This window comes from Pseudopodoces humilis, chromosome 4, assembly GCF_049639895.1.
Source record: "Pseudopodoces humilis isolate 2021_Gansu_Grassland_sample_001 chromosome 4, ASM4963989v1, whole genome shotgun sequence".
In the NCBI taxonomy this organism is placed as follows: domain Eukaryota; kingdom Metazoa; phylum Chordata; class Aves; order Passeriformes; family Paridae; genus Pseudopodoces; species Pseudopodoces humilis.
This window is the reverse complement of record NC_142203.1, coordinates 69733308-69752631: the sequence shown is the minus strand read 5'-3', so window position 1 is coordinate 69752631 and position 19324 is coordinate 69733308. Positions and strand designations below refer to the sequence as shown.

Below are 19324 nucleotides of genomic sequence, written 5' to 3'. Positions count from 1 at the left end.
AACCCCAAAAATACAACTACATAACTTTACACTCAGCTAAAAGCAGCATAGGTGCAATGAAAGTATTTTCCAGTACTTGTTGAAAAACAGTCACCAATAAAGTTGTGTAAATATTCAAGCACACTAAATCAAAGATGTCATGTCCTGGGAGGCTCAATAACTTTAAAGATGTAATGACATTTATAGGTTTAAGCTTAACAAAACTTAGCTTATGATATACTTTTGATGTCTATTACCAGCAAAGCGTAACACTTAAAATGTTTTAAGTAACTGTATTACTAGGATTAAATTTTTTAGAAAAAGTCTTTCATTAAAGTATTTTACACTATCATTGGCATTAAGAAATCTTACTGACTAATATAGAGAGAAAGAGAAGAAGCTGTGTCAAAGCACTTACCAAACTGACTGAGGACTGAGGACTGAGTATTAGGTGGTTTTAGATCCCAGGATGACGCAGCAACTGTGCTAGTGGTGGCAGAACTGCTATTGGTTTGGTGAGATGTAAACTGACCCAATCCTGGTGATTTCAATTGGTCCAAGATTTGGGAACCAGTAGAGTTTGCCAATTTAGAGGATCTGAGCTCTCCAAAGCCAGAACAAAGAACTGCCGACTACCAAAAGAAAAAGAAGAGGGGAAGGAGTGGAGTTAATATTTTAACTAATAATTGAACATAATCATAGGGTCAATGTCTACACCTGCTATCTGACAGCAAGTAAAATCTTTTCAGACCCAGATTACTAACAAATGACCAGTAAAAATTTCCACTACTGTAATCACAATAATACTTATTTGAACCCATGCATCTTAAAATATCATAGATTTACTAATAGTTGGACTGATTTTTAGAGAATAAACACTTCATCTCACACCTTCAAAACTGACTCAGAAATAGGCATGCTTCCACAAGAAGCAGTTGAGTATGTGCATGGAAGTAACATCAGTTTTCTGGCCTAGAACTATTAACTATCAACAAATTATTTTATCCTACATCAGCAAGCAATGAGCACATCTGCTCTCTAATCAAAAATTAATACAACTGCTTCATGTAAACCCAGAAATAACTAATTAGCAAAATGAAAAAAGTAATTTTTTTTTTTTTTTTTGAGGGGGACAGGGTTGAAAGGAACGAATGATACTCAAATATATTTTCAGCTTTTTCAACATGTATCAGAACACCTCATGAAATGACCAGCACTGGAGAAGTTGCTTAACCTGAAATATTTATTCATGAACAACATTTAGAAAACAAAACATTTAGAAAGAATAACATAAGTTTACCAGACTTTGAGGAGAATAGGAGTTTACAGCACTGGAGCTGCCTGTTCCTGATGCCATCTGGGTGCTATGCTGAGAATTTGTGAATACTAAGGCTTGGCCAAAGGTCTGCTGCTGGGGAGACTCATATGAGTTGGCTTCTGTCTCTTGGGTAGATGTCACCGGCTTTTGAAGCAGTGTCACCAAATCAATGCTGTAAGACAAAGTGAAATTTGTCTGGAATGAACACAGTGATTAAACCTGACTGATACCAACGAAAGTACTAACAATACTAAAGCTGCCATCCCAGAAACAGAATTACTACTGATTAGCAGTCTTTTCAAATGTTTTTTGTCTGTCATACAAAAGAGAGAGAAGAGAGTTTTTTGCTAGTAAGTAACAAACAAAAATCCCACCCCAATCTGAGTGGAAGAACTATAACATTTTCTAACATCATTTGAGGGACATCCACTGGAAGAACAGAACAGAAAGCATATGAATATATTACTTTTAAGAAAGAAAGAAATATAAACTATATACAACCTAACACCATGCCTCATCATATCACATCATATCCATATTATACAGAAAACTTTGCTGCAGTATACCACAATCAGGACATTTGGGATAGACTCCATTAGCTTATTTAGTTTTGAGATCTCGTGCTGTCCAACTACCGAAGTCCTCATCACTAAATTCTAACGTGCTCTCCAGGAACAGGACACTAATGGAGGCAGCTGATTTCACAACATCACCAGTAAGGCATTCAAAGACAAAGGCAAGCAAAGGAAGACAGCAACTGACATATTTTTGGTTCTGGATCTTAACCCTCTATCATCAGTAAATGCTTGTAACCGTGATATTTACCAGGGAATTCACCATTTTGCCAGTGCAAGCTTTCATTTAACACATTTGTCAAAGCACTATATTCTGAAAACTTTCTGCATCTACGAAGGCAGGCTTTCCATTTTCTGGACACTAAAGCCAGAACTTCCTTTTGAACGGCAAAAAATTTTTTCTTCCCAGCTACTTTTCTTCCTGCCTTTAAGAAGTCCTGATGCAGAAGATGTGTTATGCTCACACATTTGGTAAATTTGTCTCCACTTTCACAGTCAAAAATACCTTAACTCAGGAACTCACAGAAACAACAATTTGCAAGCAAGGCTTTTTCAGTTTTGAGATGAGTTCAACCAATCTCTGACAAGGAGAAGGTTTTTAAAGTATAGGGAAAACATGTAAGAAGAGCTTACCTTTGCCCAGGAGTCACATGATTTTCAGCTGGAACAGAAGATGCAGTGAAGACTTTTGTTTCAGAAAGCTGAAAAAGAGATGGGCGAACAATTTTACATGCTCACACTTCCCTCCTGCAACATCTGCAGAAATTCCATTTTGGTCATGCACTTTCAAGATAAAAGTAAAGTCAAACTATCATTACAAATGGCTACTCTGAAGCTCTGCTTAAAAAGACAAAAACATGTAGTCAAACTTCAGTAAAATCTCCTCCACAGAATCAAGTAACTGTTTAATCAGAGGGTTGGGTTAGGAAATTTGACCTACTGAAAACAGGCACCAGTGTATAACAGCATACCAATGCAACTACATCAGCTTGGGAAACAGTTTCACTGAAATACACCAGTAGAAAGCAATTAATGGGACAGCTATTCTACCATCAATGTGCAGACACAAAAAAGCACCTCTGATAAATCTTGTTGCACAATGTAACATATTGCACTGCTCCCACTCATTCCATGTATCCTTGCACCTGACATTTCAGCCCTCACCACCAGCAGAGGCAGGTAAGTACAGTGAACCAGCACTCATGGTTCTTTCTTGGCAGGTCTGTTAGGAGAGGCAATAAGGTCTTTAACTGAGTGCTCTGAGAACAGGAGCTTGGAAACAGTAATAAAATGAGGGCCATGCCCATACTCACATAACAAGTCAGACCACCCACAGTAGAAAGCTGCACTGTTTTCACCATGCTGTTACAATACAGAGAGATACTTGTGAAGGCACCTGGGGAACTGAAGCTGGTTGAGACTTTGGGGGAAAGAAGGGGTTGGTTTTTTGCTGTGTGGTTAGATTTTTAAATAATTTTTCTTGTTTAAAAAGTAGTAGTTGAACAGCTACATCTTCCTAGGGCTAATCTGTTTCTATTGACAGGAGTACTTGCAAACCAGAATAGGTCTTAAACCGGTACAGGTTAGGTTTAGCAAGACAGAGATATGCATGTACAGTATTTTTATTTTAAATTAAATTTTCACAAAATCACCCTTAGTTCCTCTGGTAGGATTGTCTTTGACTGAAGAATAACAGACCCATTCAAAGAACACCTTTAGAATGTGCCATTTGATACAGCTCTTCTAGGAAATGATGCATTTTTAATTGCATGCATTGCTAGCAGCACAGTTCAAAGGACATCACAGACATGAGCCAATTTCATATGCCATCCCACAGGATGTGTATCATCCACCGAGAGCATGTGTATCCATGAACATGGACATATGAGAGGGGTCTCCTATGAAACACTGTTGATTTCAGAAGGGCACAGAAGGGCTGACTGGGAGCAAATGACCACTCAGCGGGAGAGCAGAGATATTTCACATACACTCCCAGAACCCTCTTGAAAGGAGCACACCAGGCCATGAAGAAATCGGTACTACCACAGTTCATCCCTCCGTTTCTTGCCCTTCCCTTGCTGCCAACACAATGCACTTTAATCCCTCATTTCTGGATCACTTGTCCCAAGATTAATGTTGACAGCCCACAACTCCATGTACTGACCAAAACAAAGAAAGAACATTCCACTTAAGCACATTTCAGTTAAAAAGGCTGTTCCTCTATTGTTCAGCACTTTCCCCACCATGTGTTTTATTTTAGAGCAATGTGTACTGTACTTTCTGGGGTATTATGATATTCCTGCATAGCACATAGCACAGGGAGGCAGCTAATGACACAAGCAGCACTCTATGCTCTGCAATCTCTTGATTAAATATTAAATTCTTTGTAATGTCAACAGCTTCTCACACTTGGGTAACCAGGAAAAAACTAACCATGGACAAACACTTATGAACTCCAAAAATTAAGCAAATTAAGGAGACTGGGGATGTTTGTGACAGCACAAATGCATGCTTGATGTGTGAGAGAGTAAATGCTCTCTACAGATGAACCAGCATGCAAACAAAAGTCTCCAGCTAACAGCTCAGTTATATTGAGGTTTACACTACACCCTGTGGCAAACTCACTGCCACAAGGTCCAATCAAGCACTTAATTCAGGACTCTGCAGAGATTACCACATTCATCAAAACACGTTTCGTGCTGCAGCAGCTGAAAAGTTTTATTACACAGATATATTTAGTATTTCTCAGAAGTAGTATTTGCAGCTCCCAATCAAGCCATTATGCTCGCTGCACACTACACTCACAAATCTTTCACTGAGGCATTTTCCCAGAACTGAACGAATGGTTGTGAGCCATTTGTCGGTGTTGGCCTCACAGGGGTATGTCCTCCATCTGCAGTGAAATGCCCGTGCTTTCCAGCTCCTGTTCCTATGGTAAAATCATTCTCCAATCACCAAACAGACAACGCACTTGACAACTACCTATCAAGCCCTAAAGGAGTACAGGAACGGTAAGAAGAAGAGGAAAATAGACTCTGGCATCCTCAAAGAAACTCAACATCCACAAATCAGAAATAAAAAAGAAAGCTTATTACTGTTTTGGTATGATGTAGTGAATGTAAAGAAATTAAAACAACTTCTCATGCTGTTTCCTGGTAAAGAAACCACTTCCACCAAAATACCCTCTTTTTTTTCTTTCCTTTTTTATAAAAATAAAGTGTTGCTGTGGTGTCAAATAAAAACTAGTACTACCAACACTACACAGAAAATGTTTGCCATCACCCACTTTCCAGCAGTTTGTATTTATTCTATTTCTCTCATTTGGAACAGTTTCTGTAGTTAAATTTTAGTTTCTTTAGCTATGAAAGCATAATCACAATTTTAAGAGCAAAATCCAGAGCCATCTAAAGTACCTCAATATTTGTCTAGCCCTTTATTGTTCACACCTTGAATATCCCTGTAACAAAATACAAGCTCCTACTTCCACTGCAAGCAGTTTCCATTCTATTTAATAGCGCCTTGACAACCTATTATACTTGTTCAATACTCACTGCAGAAGATAAGGACCAGACAGGACTATTAGGTCACAAAGACCTAATTCTTCTTGGGTCAAACAATGTTAAATTTCACTCACTTGCTCATAACTTGAATCTGACTAGAGAACATCACATTTAAACAGAAATATTCTTCAGAAAAACACCTTTCCCTGCAGACAGCAAATATATCAGTTTACTGGGTTCTTCTAATCAATAGTCATGCCAGTAGAACTGTTTGTTACACGCTTAAATGCATGGATCCATTTTGCAGACACAGGTTCATACCACTCTGCTAAACTAACCCTTTCAGACTCCCTAAACTGAAATCTCCCTTCTCAAGGATCTTTGATCAGATATTTTCATCTGTTATACACATTTTTTCACCTCTAAAAGCAATGAGAAATTGGATTTGATGCTTAAGGATCAAGCTCAGGAGCATCTACATACAGAAACATAACCCAAGAATGACTAAGAGATGGGGAAGAGTGCCAATAGGCAAAAAGACTACAATAGGAGCTTTTTTGATACAGCATCAGTTCATGCTGAGCTTTTTTCACCATCCACTGCAGTCCTGAAAACTTTTGCGTTGCCGTTTCCCAGACACCAGGCCTTTGTTCTGAAGGTGTGTCTTTATTTCTATAAAACAAATGGATACTTGGCTATATTAAAGTATTTTTCATTGGAACAGGTCAAATCTAGCAGAGGTCCAAATCTCACCACATGACTGACTTACTTTCAAATGCTATTCCAATTCTTTTTGTATTTCACTAATATTTTATTAAGCAATTATTTTAGTTTTACTTCACAGTCATTAACTGAGGCACTAGATGGCATGTGGCACTGGACCGGGCAGACTAATAGCCCTCCTACAAAAGCCCACATTCAATAGGGTCCTTCTGTAACAGATTTCCCAAAATTTGCAAAGATTTCAATACACTAATATGTTTTGTGATGTTTTGCAATTATTTTTAGGAATAAAAATATACATATTTTTAGACTATTTTAGAACAAAAGATAACATATTTTTCCCCTTTTTATTTTTTGCGCACATTTTGGGCTAATGTATCTGCACCTTGACAATTCATTCAGTCTTTCTGAATATTAGCAGACAACTTTCTGCTAGGTCATAGGGATTTTTCCAGGAACCAAAATTAATAAAAATTAACATTGGGCTGGAGATTTCAAAATTCATTTGCAAATTATTCAGCTCTAGTAACTATTTAAAACGAATTCTATCCCTGGTCAGCATTGCTCAACACCTCTCCCATATTACAAATGCTGTATTGTACCAGCATCAAACAGGGGTGAGAAAAGCCCATACATTTCATACATTCTTCACCACATACTGAAGAAACAGAGGACAGGTTTAAATTATGTCAGCTGTTGATGACATGAATTGATACACAAAAACTAGGAATTTAAGAGTTTCTTTCAATTCTCTCAAAAGATATATCCCTGTCATTAGGTAAGGATGGAGTTTCCATATAGTTACATGAAAACATTCATACATTTCCAGGAATAACTGACATTACACCTTGCAGGAAGAGGCAAAAGGGATGACTTATTTTCACTCTTCTGAAAATAAACCTGAAATAATGGGTTACTTCAAATACTTAGTTTTTGAACACAACACAAACTCTGAAAAGAATAAATAATCAATCAGTATATCCAACTAGCTGCACTTACATCTTCATTCCAGTCTTCTGCTGTCCATTCTTCTATTGAGTTTTTCCATGCTCCTATTATAATTGGGAAAAAAGAAAGAAAGAGAACAGATGCAAGTTAAAGGCACAACAATGTGTTTCAATCCTTCCGGTTTACAAGCAGTCTTGTTTTCATTATCAGTGAAACATAAAGCAAGGAAATGGAGACTGGAGACGTATTTGAAAACATGGTTGGAAGCTCTAAGAAACTGGTCTGCAGAATTAAAATTTTGGGAGGGAAACACCACCACTCCTCCATCCCCCCCTGGACTTAAATTCTGATTTCAGGAATTTCTTAACCACTATGGTACTGGACTTAATTAGCATGGACGCACATCTGCACCCAGAGATTAATTCCAAACATTGGAAGAACTTCCTCCTATGGGTCCAGTGAGAGTAAGAGGTTACTCAACCCTCCTGCAGTATCCCCTAGTTTCATGCACAAATTCATACAGAACAAAACACAACCACAATACCTGCTCCAATACCCATAATCCTGCTTTCAACACATTCAATTTCAAGACTCAAGCTATGCCTGTGGAAGCTACTTTCCAAACTGTTAACTCATTCCTCAGAGTAGAACAACTCCAATTCCATACCCTGAGAGAGCAATTTATTTTAGAACATTCTTACAATTCTTACAACAGTAGCAGGACAGTCTTTAAATTTCCACTGTATCTAAAAAACACTTCCTATAACTTGTGGCAGAGTGGATTTGGCAAACCCTGGAGGACAGTGCAGCATGCAGAAATAGGAAAACTACAGAAAACAATCCTATGAATGCAAAAACCCAACCCCTTCTGTAGGAAACAGCAGGTACAGAAATGCTGCAAGAGCAATAAACAGACTGAAGGCCTTGACCAGCAGCAGTACAGGGAAGGTTATCCCAGCAACAACCAGAACCTTTGTGTAAACTGTGCAACCAAGAGCAAAGAAAACACCAGCACCAAAGGCAGTGCTGCCAACACCTTGGATCAAGTACAAAAGCAAAAGGACTACTGCTTCAATCATCTCCTTTCACTTAACCAGGAACTATCTGAGATGCATTAATCCAGAAACAAGTGCCCCAAAGACAGCATCAAAGCCACCAGGTACCAATGCCAGCACTGCATTGGTGCTTCCTCTTGTACCCCACAACACCAGAGGAGGTTTTGGCAGAGGAGGGTCAAGCAGTGCCAGTTCAGGCAAATGGGCTGACCATGAAGGTTACACACAGTGGTGGGAAGAGAGGGGGACTATACCTTGGAATCCAAAATTATTTGGCAGGTCCTGAGCAAAGTAACATCCGCTCTGTGTGGGCTCTGTGGAGCAATGTAGAGTTGCCTGAAACATCTTATGCTCACAATTTAGTAAAGGTCCCCCAATCAGGGCTGATGTTTTTATGAATAACCATGCCTTGTAACAAAACTACTACAATGCCTCAAATTTCTAGAGTAATCCACACATTTCAACAGAAACTTTGAAAAGGAGGAAAAAGCCCAATGAGAAGCTGTTTTTCTCCAGAAAACAAGCCTTGCACTGACACCAGAACACTAAAACAGAGCTTGGAGTCTGATAAAATAAACACTAAAAGAACTCAGATACATCAAGTCAGACTCTTGAGTAATAGGTCAGACTGCACCACCTTTGGGAGACCAAACTTACTTGGAATAATACTTGTGATGTTTTTCTGACATCCAATTTAAACAATTATCTGTTGTTCCCTCTGATAAAACTAGTTCTGAGGGTTTACTCTTTTAAATGCTGTGTACAGCCTTTCATCCTTTTATTAGTTTACCCAAGCTGCCAAGTTCACTACTGTCATTTACTAACTCTCTTCCTTCCCAATTCAATCCTTCCACTCTCAGTTTTTTCAGTACTCTTCTCTGCACTAAATCCAGTTTTCAAATGCCTTCCTCCTATTGATGGAATTTCTAAGTCAGATCTTGCCACAGGTGCATTAATTTCTTTTTAATCCAAAATCCACCTTGGCCTTATTGCAACTCATGCATCCTCTTCCCAATCTTTCCCCCAAGCTTTGCAAAGCAACACAATTCAAGAGTTCTCTTTTCCATCAAAAGTATGCTTTGCATTTTCAAGGATCCTTGTCATACAAGCTTCAACCTAGATGGTTATTTGTGACCCTTTCCTCTTTCTCTTTGTAACAAGTTCAGTTTTAGAAAGTTGACAAGCCAATAAAAATAGAATACATATTTTTTGATGAGTCTTCAGCCATGTTCCTCCAATTCTCTTCCTGTCACACTACTTATTTTTTACCCTTTATTTGAATAATCATTGATATTAACCCCAAAATAAACTTAACTTAGTCTATGCCCAACTTATGTACTAGTTCTTTCCTGTTGGATTTGCCTTCTAGAAAGACTTAAAGATTTCCTTAAAATGTTCCTTCTGACTTTTACAGCAGATATTGAAAAAAACCAAACATAAAACCCCAAAAAAACAAAAACCCAAACACCAACTTCCTTGGTTGTTCCAACACAACTGTTCCTCTTGGAAGTTACTCTATAATTTATTTTTTATTTCTTGTAATGCTTCAGTTTCAGAGAAATTTAAAGCTGTTTATAACTAAGGTAACAAAAGAAGTTTTTCCATGAAACCTATGAAACCCTATCAAAGAGATGTTGAGTAAATTACCGGAACCCAAGGCCATTTTACAATCAACTTTGAGAAGTGAGCACCTCCAATATAATTTATGTATAAGAACTGCTGTGATTTGCACTCATTTTCTCCCACTGCATGGTACACAACAAAAAAGGTAGGAGAGGAATCATGCTGCTCAAGTTTATTTCCTTTTGGAGGAGGATTGGTAATTTTGTTTCTCTTTATCTGTCCCTTCTCTTTGCCTTTCATCTGTACATTATATAAATTACGATGCAGAAAGACGCTGTATTATTTGGAATACAATAATACTTAAATGTTATGAACTATTAAAGACTTGCCTTTCGGTCTATATTTCAACCAACACTAAATTTTGCCTTCACAGAACCAGCTAGCTTTTCTACTGGATTATACAACGGTGCAGCTAGAAACACTATTCAAGTTATTGTCAGGCCTTTGCACCTGCAACAATTCAGGGCGTGTGGTTCTAGAGCAGTTTCAGAGTACAGATGACAGAAACTACATTTTGGAAACAAATACTGTATTTATTTTTAATGAAAATATTAATTTCCCCAGCACTGGCTAAAGGAACAAATACTTAGTAAACTCAGAATGTCACAAAGATTTGTATGATGTCTTCAGAAAATATTTTGATAAGCAAAGATCTCTTATTTCTATAGGCAGTTACCCATTACTCCTCTTTAATGTAACTGCAGATGAAAGACACTAGTTTTGCAAGTAATAGCGTGAGTTAATATTGTTTACCTTCTTTCAAGATGAAATAAGAAATGGGACTGGGTAACAAAGAATAAAGAGAGGGACTTCCTTCCTGTCCTTCCTCTAAAAACTCTTACCTGACATTTATAAAGCCCACTGCAAGCTTTATAGTTTTCCATTCACATGTAGTTCACGCATTCAAAACTTTAGTTAGCTCCCCAATGGGAATTTAACGGGGTCATTGATTTGTAAGTAAGAAAACAGCACTGTAAATTTAGGGCAAAAACCTGAAAATTAATATTTGGGATTAATAAGTCAATTAATGATCAACTTTATGCAATACACTTCCAGCCCCATACCTTGTCTGCCACTGTCCCCCCATAGCACTGCTTCTATGTTCCTTCCCAGCAGTCTCTTCTGCTTTAAAATTACCACTCCAGCTGTAGCTTCCTCTAAAAACCCTCAAGATGCTTTCCATCACAAGGTTGAAAGTGCTACCCACTTGGAGAAAACTGATGATTCAATTTTAAAGCTCTTTCTGATGTGATTCCTTTTGGCCCAGGGACTTCTTTCAGATATTCCTAGGGCTTGTCTAAAGAAGCAACACCATAAAAGAAAGCATTCTTTAGAGAGATATTTTTGTTTTGTCACTTACTGTGCCTTTTTCATTTGGAAGTAAATTAAGATTAGCAACAAAAAGGTACTTAACACCCAACAAGAACATTCACATTTACCTAGTCTGCTTTAATTTTCCAGCAACCAAGTAATTTTGGAGGAACTCCCTCACAATGACACCCACTCATTCATACCTCAAAGGTATTCATTCATTCATCTGACAAGGCCAGGGAAAATTCCCAAATGCCTTCTCACAGCTTTTCTTCCTACAATGCTTCCAAATTTCCATGCATGCCTTAAGCTGTGTTATTGAAATCCAGTGTGGTTGTTGGTGAACAGCAAAAATGTGCTTGGCATCTGAACAGAAATTCCACACATCAAAACTCAATTTCCACCACTGTCAGCAGCACACGTCTCATGGTGACATATTTGTGCTGTTAGAGGGATCTGCTTACCCACACCAAGCTACTCTTATTCTTAGGCAGATTTCTTCCCTTAATGAACGCTAAAGAGGTGCAAGGAGACAGAGGTGCTCTAACAGAGACACCTGGAGGCTACTCTGAGTTAGGAGGGAGGGTCTCAGAACACTCAAGTTCATTTCAGAAGTAGAGCACAAGTCATACATAAGCTACACCCTTACAGCTGCAATCAGTAGTAACAAACCAGTGATTCTCTACCTCTGGTCCAATCTCCTAGCACCTTTCATACAGATTTTTCTTTACTTAGTTAACCTTATAGCCTCTACAAAACTTGTGATAACAAACCCTGCTCCTCACGGACAGGTAGCAAACAATAAGGTAAGAATCCCCAAAGGCATTTTCAAGACATTAGATATCTTGAGTGAAAACGAAAGGTGTATTTCTATTTGTGCTACAGCAACAAGTAGTTTAAAAAGCAATTCCTTAGAAAGATACCATATTTGGCAAGAATGCTCCCATTAACAACCACTGATATGCTCAAAGCCACTCTTCCACTGGTTTAGAAGTCAATCAGAGTGACAAGACAGCTGCTTAACAGGCCTCCATAACTTTGAGCCTGTTGTTGTCTTCTCTGGTTAAGTGGAAAATGGGTTGTAAGACATTCAGAAAGCTGCCTCTCAAGTGGCTGACAGCAGAGCTCAACAGAGCACACTCTGCCCTTCAAGATCACCTTCCACTCTTGACACACAAGTTGATGAAAAATCACCTGAGTATTCTTCACCAATGAAGAGATCAGAAGAGTCAACCATCACTGCAGTTAAAGAAATTCATTCAGTGGCTCCCAAGTGAGGAAAAAACCATACATGACTTTCTTCAGTCTAATACAAGATTTCCTTTGCCTTCATCTCCTGTCACAGGCCACAGGAAGAAGCAAGTATCCCATTTTTCCCATCACAGATAAGCAGGCCACCCTCCTCATTCTGAATCACCATGAGACCACTGCCAAATCATTCCTTTCCAAACTATGTCAGTCTCTTGCTTTTAGCTGGAAGTGTGTACTTCTCACTTGAAACTTCATACAGAAACACACATCTGCCTTGATCTTCAGACAGGTCAATGGCTTTTTGGCTTCAATTGAAGTGTCTATGTGTGCTTTAGTTAATAATTTTTCTCTTGTTCAAAAGTTGCAGATCTTGGAACTCTCCTCCATCCAGAGACTCACATGCTTACATTTTTGCATTGTGCAGCTGGAGCTTCCAAAGCCATCTCAGTGTCACTGAGTGAATTCATACTTTTAAACATTTTCTTTTCTTTTTCTTCTTAGATATTCACACCCCATTGCCTAAAGCCTGAGGACCAATCAATTCTATGAGCACTTATCTCCTTAACTACATTAGGTGAGATCTTAAGCAGTATTTAGATATCTAAACACTTCTTTACATACATTTTTCCACTGACTCTTCACGTTCCTTTGTCTCTCAAGGGTTTGTTAGTGCTATAACAAAAGAATTGCAAAATGCCTCCCTTCATTCTCACCAGAGAGACACTCAGGCTCTGCATATTAGCAGCAATTAAACTTAAAAATCACCTAATATCTCTGTCACAAGAGATGTATACAAATTTTCAGAAGTTAATTGAACACTAACAGAATGGTTATTTAGCTGCAATTTGCTACAGGTCTTCATTCCAATCCTTCCACTTCTTGAAGCATCTTACCAGTTCCATCATCTGCATCATTCTGACCAGTCTCCCAGATCTCTGACTTTGTCCCAAAGCCATCAGTGGCAGAAGACTCCGTATAGTCTGCAGGATTAAATGTCCTAGAGTTTTGAAAGTTAAGAAATGGAAGAGAACACATGGGTCATTCAACGAGCACAAGTGTCATAATTTTTAGCTGAAGCTGTATTAGATCTAATATCTTGATTTCCACATAAGTTATCTTGACAGCTTTTAGCTTAAAAAAAAAAGAATTCTTCTATGAGCAGAGATAAAAAGGAAGAAAAGAGAAGAAGAAAAAAGTGAAGAGATTGGTAAACAAAATTCCTGTGGAGAAACTGAACCAAATCCATTCCTGAAAAAACAGTTAATAATAATCCCTATTCGTCCCAGTGTTATAAAGTGTTGGTTTATACATACAATGATAAGACTCTCTCAACTGGTATGTTTTTCTACAGGTGGCTGATAAGTAAACAGTATCATGTCCTTTCAGAGCACCAGTAAGATTATTTCAAAGTGCTGTGCCGACACCAATGTCAAAATACACAGATGCAGGTAAAAGGTGAAAAAGCATTATTGAAGAAAAACCTCTTTTCAGTCCATCATCTGCAAGTATGAACAAGAAGAATTATTAGAGAAGTAGAACAAGACTCCAGTTCATCATGACTTCACTGATGTTGCATGAAGTGTCATTAAAGGCAAACACTGAGTGAATGTAGTGGAGATTACCTTTCTATAAACCAAGTTATTCCAACAAAATTGAGAGCAAGCTTTTAAGCTGCTGAATAACTTCTGAATGTGTTTTAAGGTCCATAGGAGTCCGAACAGCTAAAAAATGAAACCCCAAAAACAGAAGAAAGTTTAGAATTCCACTTTGAAGTTTTATATATATGTTCATGGCATGTTCTACATCACACTGAAATAAATCTGGTCTTAAACTGACCTGCGACTATATGTAGGATACAACTTTCAGACTCCAAGGTATCATGTGTCTGCTACTGACAGCAGGTATGGCTCTCCAAGTATTATTGCTGAGTAGACATACATTAGGATTCTATAGGTGTGCCTAGTTAGAAACACTACTTTAAGACAAAGATATTCCATTCATCATCTAAGAGATTTTTCAATTTTTGCATCATGTTGGTTTATCAAACATACAGCAATATCCAAATATCCATACATACGGTGGCAACATCGTCAATTAATATTGCCACTGAGTTTGATCCTTGCCAAAATCTGTGCTCTACATGTTTCTTACCCCATGCCTTGGGCTGAAAACCTCCCCGTTCCTCTCCCTCTGCCACGTCCAAACCCTAGGAGAGAAAACACCATTTAACAGCAACAGCAGAGGAGCCGCCAGTCACTAGTCTGTCACATTAAAGAATGCCAGTTGAACAAAACTACCATAGTTGAAGTTAAAATATCATTTACTTCCCAAATTCCCACACTGAATTTGCTTCTCTAACACTCTCAAGTAAGCCTTGGTTCATCTAAGACCATGCATTTCGTAGGATCTGCAATTATTTGTTGTCTTTTCTGTCTCTCATGAAGTAGTTCCAGATGCCATTAAAAGAAATTACCTTAAATACTCATCCCAAACACTGCTATTGACAACATATTAGACATACTTCAGAATTTTGTCTCTACTGTCTCATTCTTTCCTAAGATGCTCTAGAATCCCAACCTCCCTGAGTATCCTGATCTCTCAAGCAATTCTGTCACTCCTTATCTGCGAGGAAGAAGTTTAAATACTCCACTTGTTTCCTTCTCTGACTCAGACCACCTGTTCACCCTTCTGTGCTTTTGCCAATCTCTGATCACACATTCCTTTTGCCCACCCTTCATCACAGTTACTGATAGAAAAATATCCCAATCAAGTAACTCAACTTCCATTTTGTCATCCACTAAAATATTCATTTGTTTTAACAAAAACAAGTATTTGTTTCCTCAAATTTTAATTACCAGCCTCAGTTTATGAGCTTCTTGATACAATGAATAGCTTAATTTTTGCACATTGTATATTCTCAAAAAGGTGTGAAAATTTTTGTGTTATTCAAGAATATACACAGAAAATGTCTACAGAAAGTGTTACCAACTATTTCTTATATGTAATATATTTCTGTATAGGTTTCCTGATCCACTCTTTTAGGGGCTTTAAATAAGGCTTACCCAATTTGTTTAGGTTCTTTTGAGTAAGGGTAAGAATACTATTTTGTATTACAAGAACAGAAGGAGGTCAAGAGCTGCACTCCAAGAACAAAACCATGTTAATGACAAAAATTATGTGGTAATTATAAGTCACCAAGCAACTGCGAATTTACCAGAGCACACAAAAATTATAATCACCAAACATCACCAAAACACTCGTGTCCACAGATCAGAATTACCCATGACTGGCTGTTGAAAATTGGATCAGAATTACTCCCAACTTGCAGAAGACCACCCAAACTTAGCAAGAGCAGTACCTCCAGGACATGATAACACCAGTTTATGAAGGTTCTACTTTAATGACTTTCTGTTTCCTGCTCTCACCACTCATTATTCCCTTTACCCCAGTTCACTGTTGAAGTGTTAAAAGACATTTCTGGACTTACTTTTTCAAGACTTCTTGGACGCATCAAAGTAGATGAAAGATTCCCAGCATTTTGCTGGGACAAGAACACAGATTAGTTTAAGTCTGACACTGACCAGCTCTGTTATCTCCACATTATTTTTCCCTCTTTGCTCCCTCTTCACAAGAGAGAAGGAAGGTTGGAGCGAAGGCAGACAGAGGTTTGGAAAGAAGAAACAACTGCTGCCATCTGGCATTTGCGACCCTTCTTCATGGAGCCCATATGCTCTCTGCCATAAACAACAGTGCCCCAAACCCTGCTGCACCCAACTGCCTCCAACTTGGCCACCGAACCTTGTTTTTCAGCCTACCCACTCTAATGCTGTCAAAGTCAGAGCACTGATTACCTATCTGTCCAGTAAGTTTTTTAAGAGTAGAACCAGCTACCTGGTTGAGAAGTTTACCTGGGTTCATGGCAGGGGCCATCATGTAACAAAATTATTTTCAATCGTTATCAATTATCAATATCAATATCTATCAACAGAACATTAAACACCATTTACAGAAATTGCACAGAGGCAAGATCAACAGTTTTGTGACAGCCTGAGGTACAAGTCCAACTGGGAGCTATTAAACACAAAAACAGTCAATCAGAAACAGTTTTGAGTGCGACAGTTATTAGGTACAGGGAGATAACTGAAATACTGCCATGAAAGAAGAAATTAATTTTAGAAGAGGAGGTAAGTCACCCCAGAATATCAAGTGCAAAAGCCTGAAGGAACAACCTTAGCACACTAAAGAGAAAGCGATGTTTTAGCAAGCCAGGCACACATAAAATACGTTCCCATAATGGGGACAATAAACTATTGACTGAAAACATCAATGAGCAGCATTTTAAAAAATTACAAAAAAGAAAATTGCTGTTCCTGAAGTTCCATGCACAGTCTTAGACTACTAGGCAGCAAGGCATTTTTTGATACAAGATGACTTTGAAAGATAATACTGAACTCAAATTTCAAGTGGATTCCTTCATCTTCTTCATGTTGTATCTATTCTTTTTTGTCGAGACTGGAATTAAGTTGTATTAACAAATGCAAAAAAACCTTTCTAATGAAGGCAAAAGGGAATACCAAACCAAAATACTAAATTCCTAGTTAGAAAACACACAAAAAAATAACTCAAAATACGGGGAAGTGAATGCTCACCACTGCAATACCACCTAACTCACATGCAGGATCTCAGACATCATGGTCACTAGTGCAAAATGCCAGTGGAAAGGCCTAATAGTCTCTTTGACACAACCAGACCAGAATTTAAGTATATCCTTAAATTCTCACACAAGGAAGCTACTTCTCTAAGCAGTCAAAATTTAAAAATGGCCTTAAAACAGAAGGTAAAGTCTTTTAAGATGGAGAAGTTTCTCATGAAACAACTGTGAATGCCCACAGGGTATCTGCAAACTTTTTATGATTTTTAACAGTGACTAAAAAGTTAAAGTTAAGTTCATTGTGAGCAAATGAAGCTTTCAGAATTCTCAGGAGAAACCCAAATACTGAGCCTGCAATCCCACAGTAATTTAAACCCATTTAAATTAGAACTACCACAACTGTGGTCTTCCTCACCAGTGATCACAAGCTCTGCTCTTTTATGCAGACAGTTTTGCACTTTCCACAGAATGAACACCAAACAACTACCAGGAAACAGTACTTGTTCACTTTTGGATCAGCCCTCCAAACAAGTTTTCACCTTGATAAATGCCAGAAAACCTTTACACCAAACCACCAATAACCCCCGCTGTCTACTGCGGCTAATGCTGCTTGCCTTTTTTTTTTTTTTTTTTTTTTTTTTGTGACAGCTAATTTGCCTGTCACCTATCACCTCACACTTTCCAGTGTGTCACTTTCCAGTGACAGGCAAACTAGCTTCCAGGAGGATCTGCTCCAGGATCTTGCAAGACACAGATGTGACACTCCCTGACCTCTAGTTCCCCAGGTCTGCCTTCCTTCCCTTTTTAAAATAAAGGTTATGCTTCCCCTTTTTCATCAGTGGAAACTCAAATATGATGGACAGTGGCTAAGCCACATCCTCTTCCAGTTCCCTGGGGACCCACAGATGTATCTTGTCAGGCCCCGCGGACATGGGCACCTTCAGATTTCTCAAACAGTCTCAAACCTGATCCTCTCCTACAGTGGGTGGTTATTCATTCTCCCAGCCCCTGCCTTTACCTTCTGTAATTCATACAGCTGGATATCTTGTGGGAAAAGAATATGGAAAGAGGAATTCATTACGTACCTCCTGTTTCTCCATGTCCCAGTTAGCCAGGTCTCCTGTTTTCTTACAGAGAAGGCCCACATTTTCCCTTGTTTTCCTTTTATCACCAACAACAATAGCATTCCCAACTAGAACCCTGTCTGCTCAGACAATCTCACCTTTCTTCCTCCCAGGCTACATGTATTTGCTTTCTCCTTTTCTGGGCTTCCTTTTTGTGTTTGAATTTGTCCAGGAGCACCTTTTCATCTCTAGTTGTGGCAGTTTTGTCTTTCTTTTGGTTGGGATGCACTGCTCCCAAGCTTCAAAGAAGGAATCCTTAAATATTAATAAGCTTTCCTGGGCCACTCTTCCCTTTGAGGCTCTATCCTATAGCACTCTACCAAGCAAATCCTTCAACAGGCTAAAGTCTGCTCTCCTGAAGGCCATGGCAGTGAGCTTGTTGTGTCACTGCCCCAAAGATCTCAACCTGCACCATTTTACAGTCACTGCAGCCAAGGTTGCCCTTGACCTTCACATTCCTCACAAGCCAGTTCAATTCCTAGGCTGCAAGCACACACTGGCAGCTCATGTCAGCTTTTCATCTGTAAGAAGTCCCAAGTCCTTCTCTGCAGGACTGCTCTCAAGGAGTTCTTCTCTCCAGTCTGTATTTATGCCTGGGACTACCCCGACCTGAGTGCAGCATCTTGAACTTGGTCTTGTTAAACCTCATGAGATTTCCATGGGCCCACTCCTCAAGATTGTCCAGATCCCTTCAGATGACATTCTGTCCTTCAGGTGTGTCAACTGCACTTCTCAGCTTAGTATCATTTGCAAATTTGTACTCTATCTCACCGTGTCAGTGATAAAGATATTAAAGTGCACCAGTTAAAAGACAGAGCCCTGAGGAACACCAGCTGTCACTAGCATCCATCTGGACATAGAACCACTGACTACAATTAACTGGATGCATCCATCCAGCCAATTCTTTATCCACCCAACAGTTCACCTTTCAAATCCCTCTCTCTCCAATGTAGAGAGATAAGGATGTCACGTGTGACCATATCAAAGGCCTTACAGAAGTCTAGATAAATGATGCCAGCCTCTCCTTGCTGACTGTTGTGATCGCTCCATCACAGAAGAACACCGGATTGGTCAGGCACAACTTGCCCTTCATGAAGCCATGATGACCAAAGATGCCTGTCCCCTTCCCTGACAGATGGAATCCATCAGTCCCCAGAAGACCAGGTTTCTCAAAGCAAGTCCCCTGGTCTAAGAAGTCAAATCCCCTGCTATGGCACAAGGCCTATAATCACCTGCTGATTCTCCAAATACAACAGGCTCTTTTGA

General features: G+C 38.8%; 1 protein-coding gene across 8 annotated transcripts in view; it reads right to left on the bottom strand.

Moving 5' to 3' along the window:
* The window catches only part of UBAP2 (ubiquitin associated protein 2), a 129732-nt gene that overhangs the window by 71494 nt on the left and 38914 nt on the right, over positions 1 to 19324 (bottom strand). For 7 of the 8 annotated variants that reach the window (XM_088053955.1, XM_088053954.1, XM_014259135.2 and 4 more), the window contains exons 7-12: positions 14435 to 14489; positions 13177 to 13280; positions 7095 to 7147; positions 2506 to 2573; positions 1280 to 1469; positions 398 to 611 (exon numbers count right to left, since the gene is read on the bottom strand). In XM_088053955.1, the coding sequence (XP_087910081.1) occupies positions 398 to 611; positions 1280 to 1469; positions 2506 to 2573; positions 7095 to 7147; positions 13177 to 13280; positions 14435 to 14489 (684 nt within the window). The remainder of the gene's footprint in view (positions 1 to 397; positions 612 to 1279; positions 1470 to 2505; positions 2574 to 7094; positions 7148 to 13176; positions 13281 to 14434; positions 14490 to 19324) is intronic. The other variant, XM_088053959.1, reaches the window with a different exon arrangement.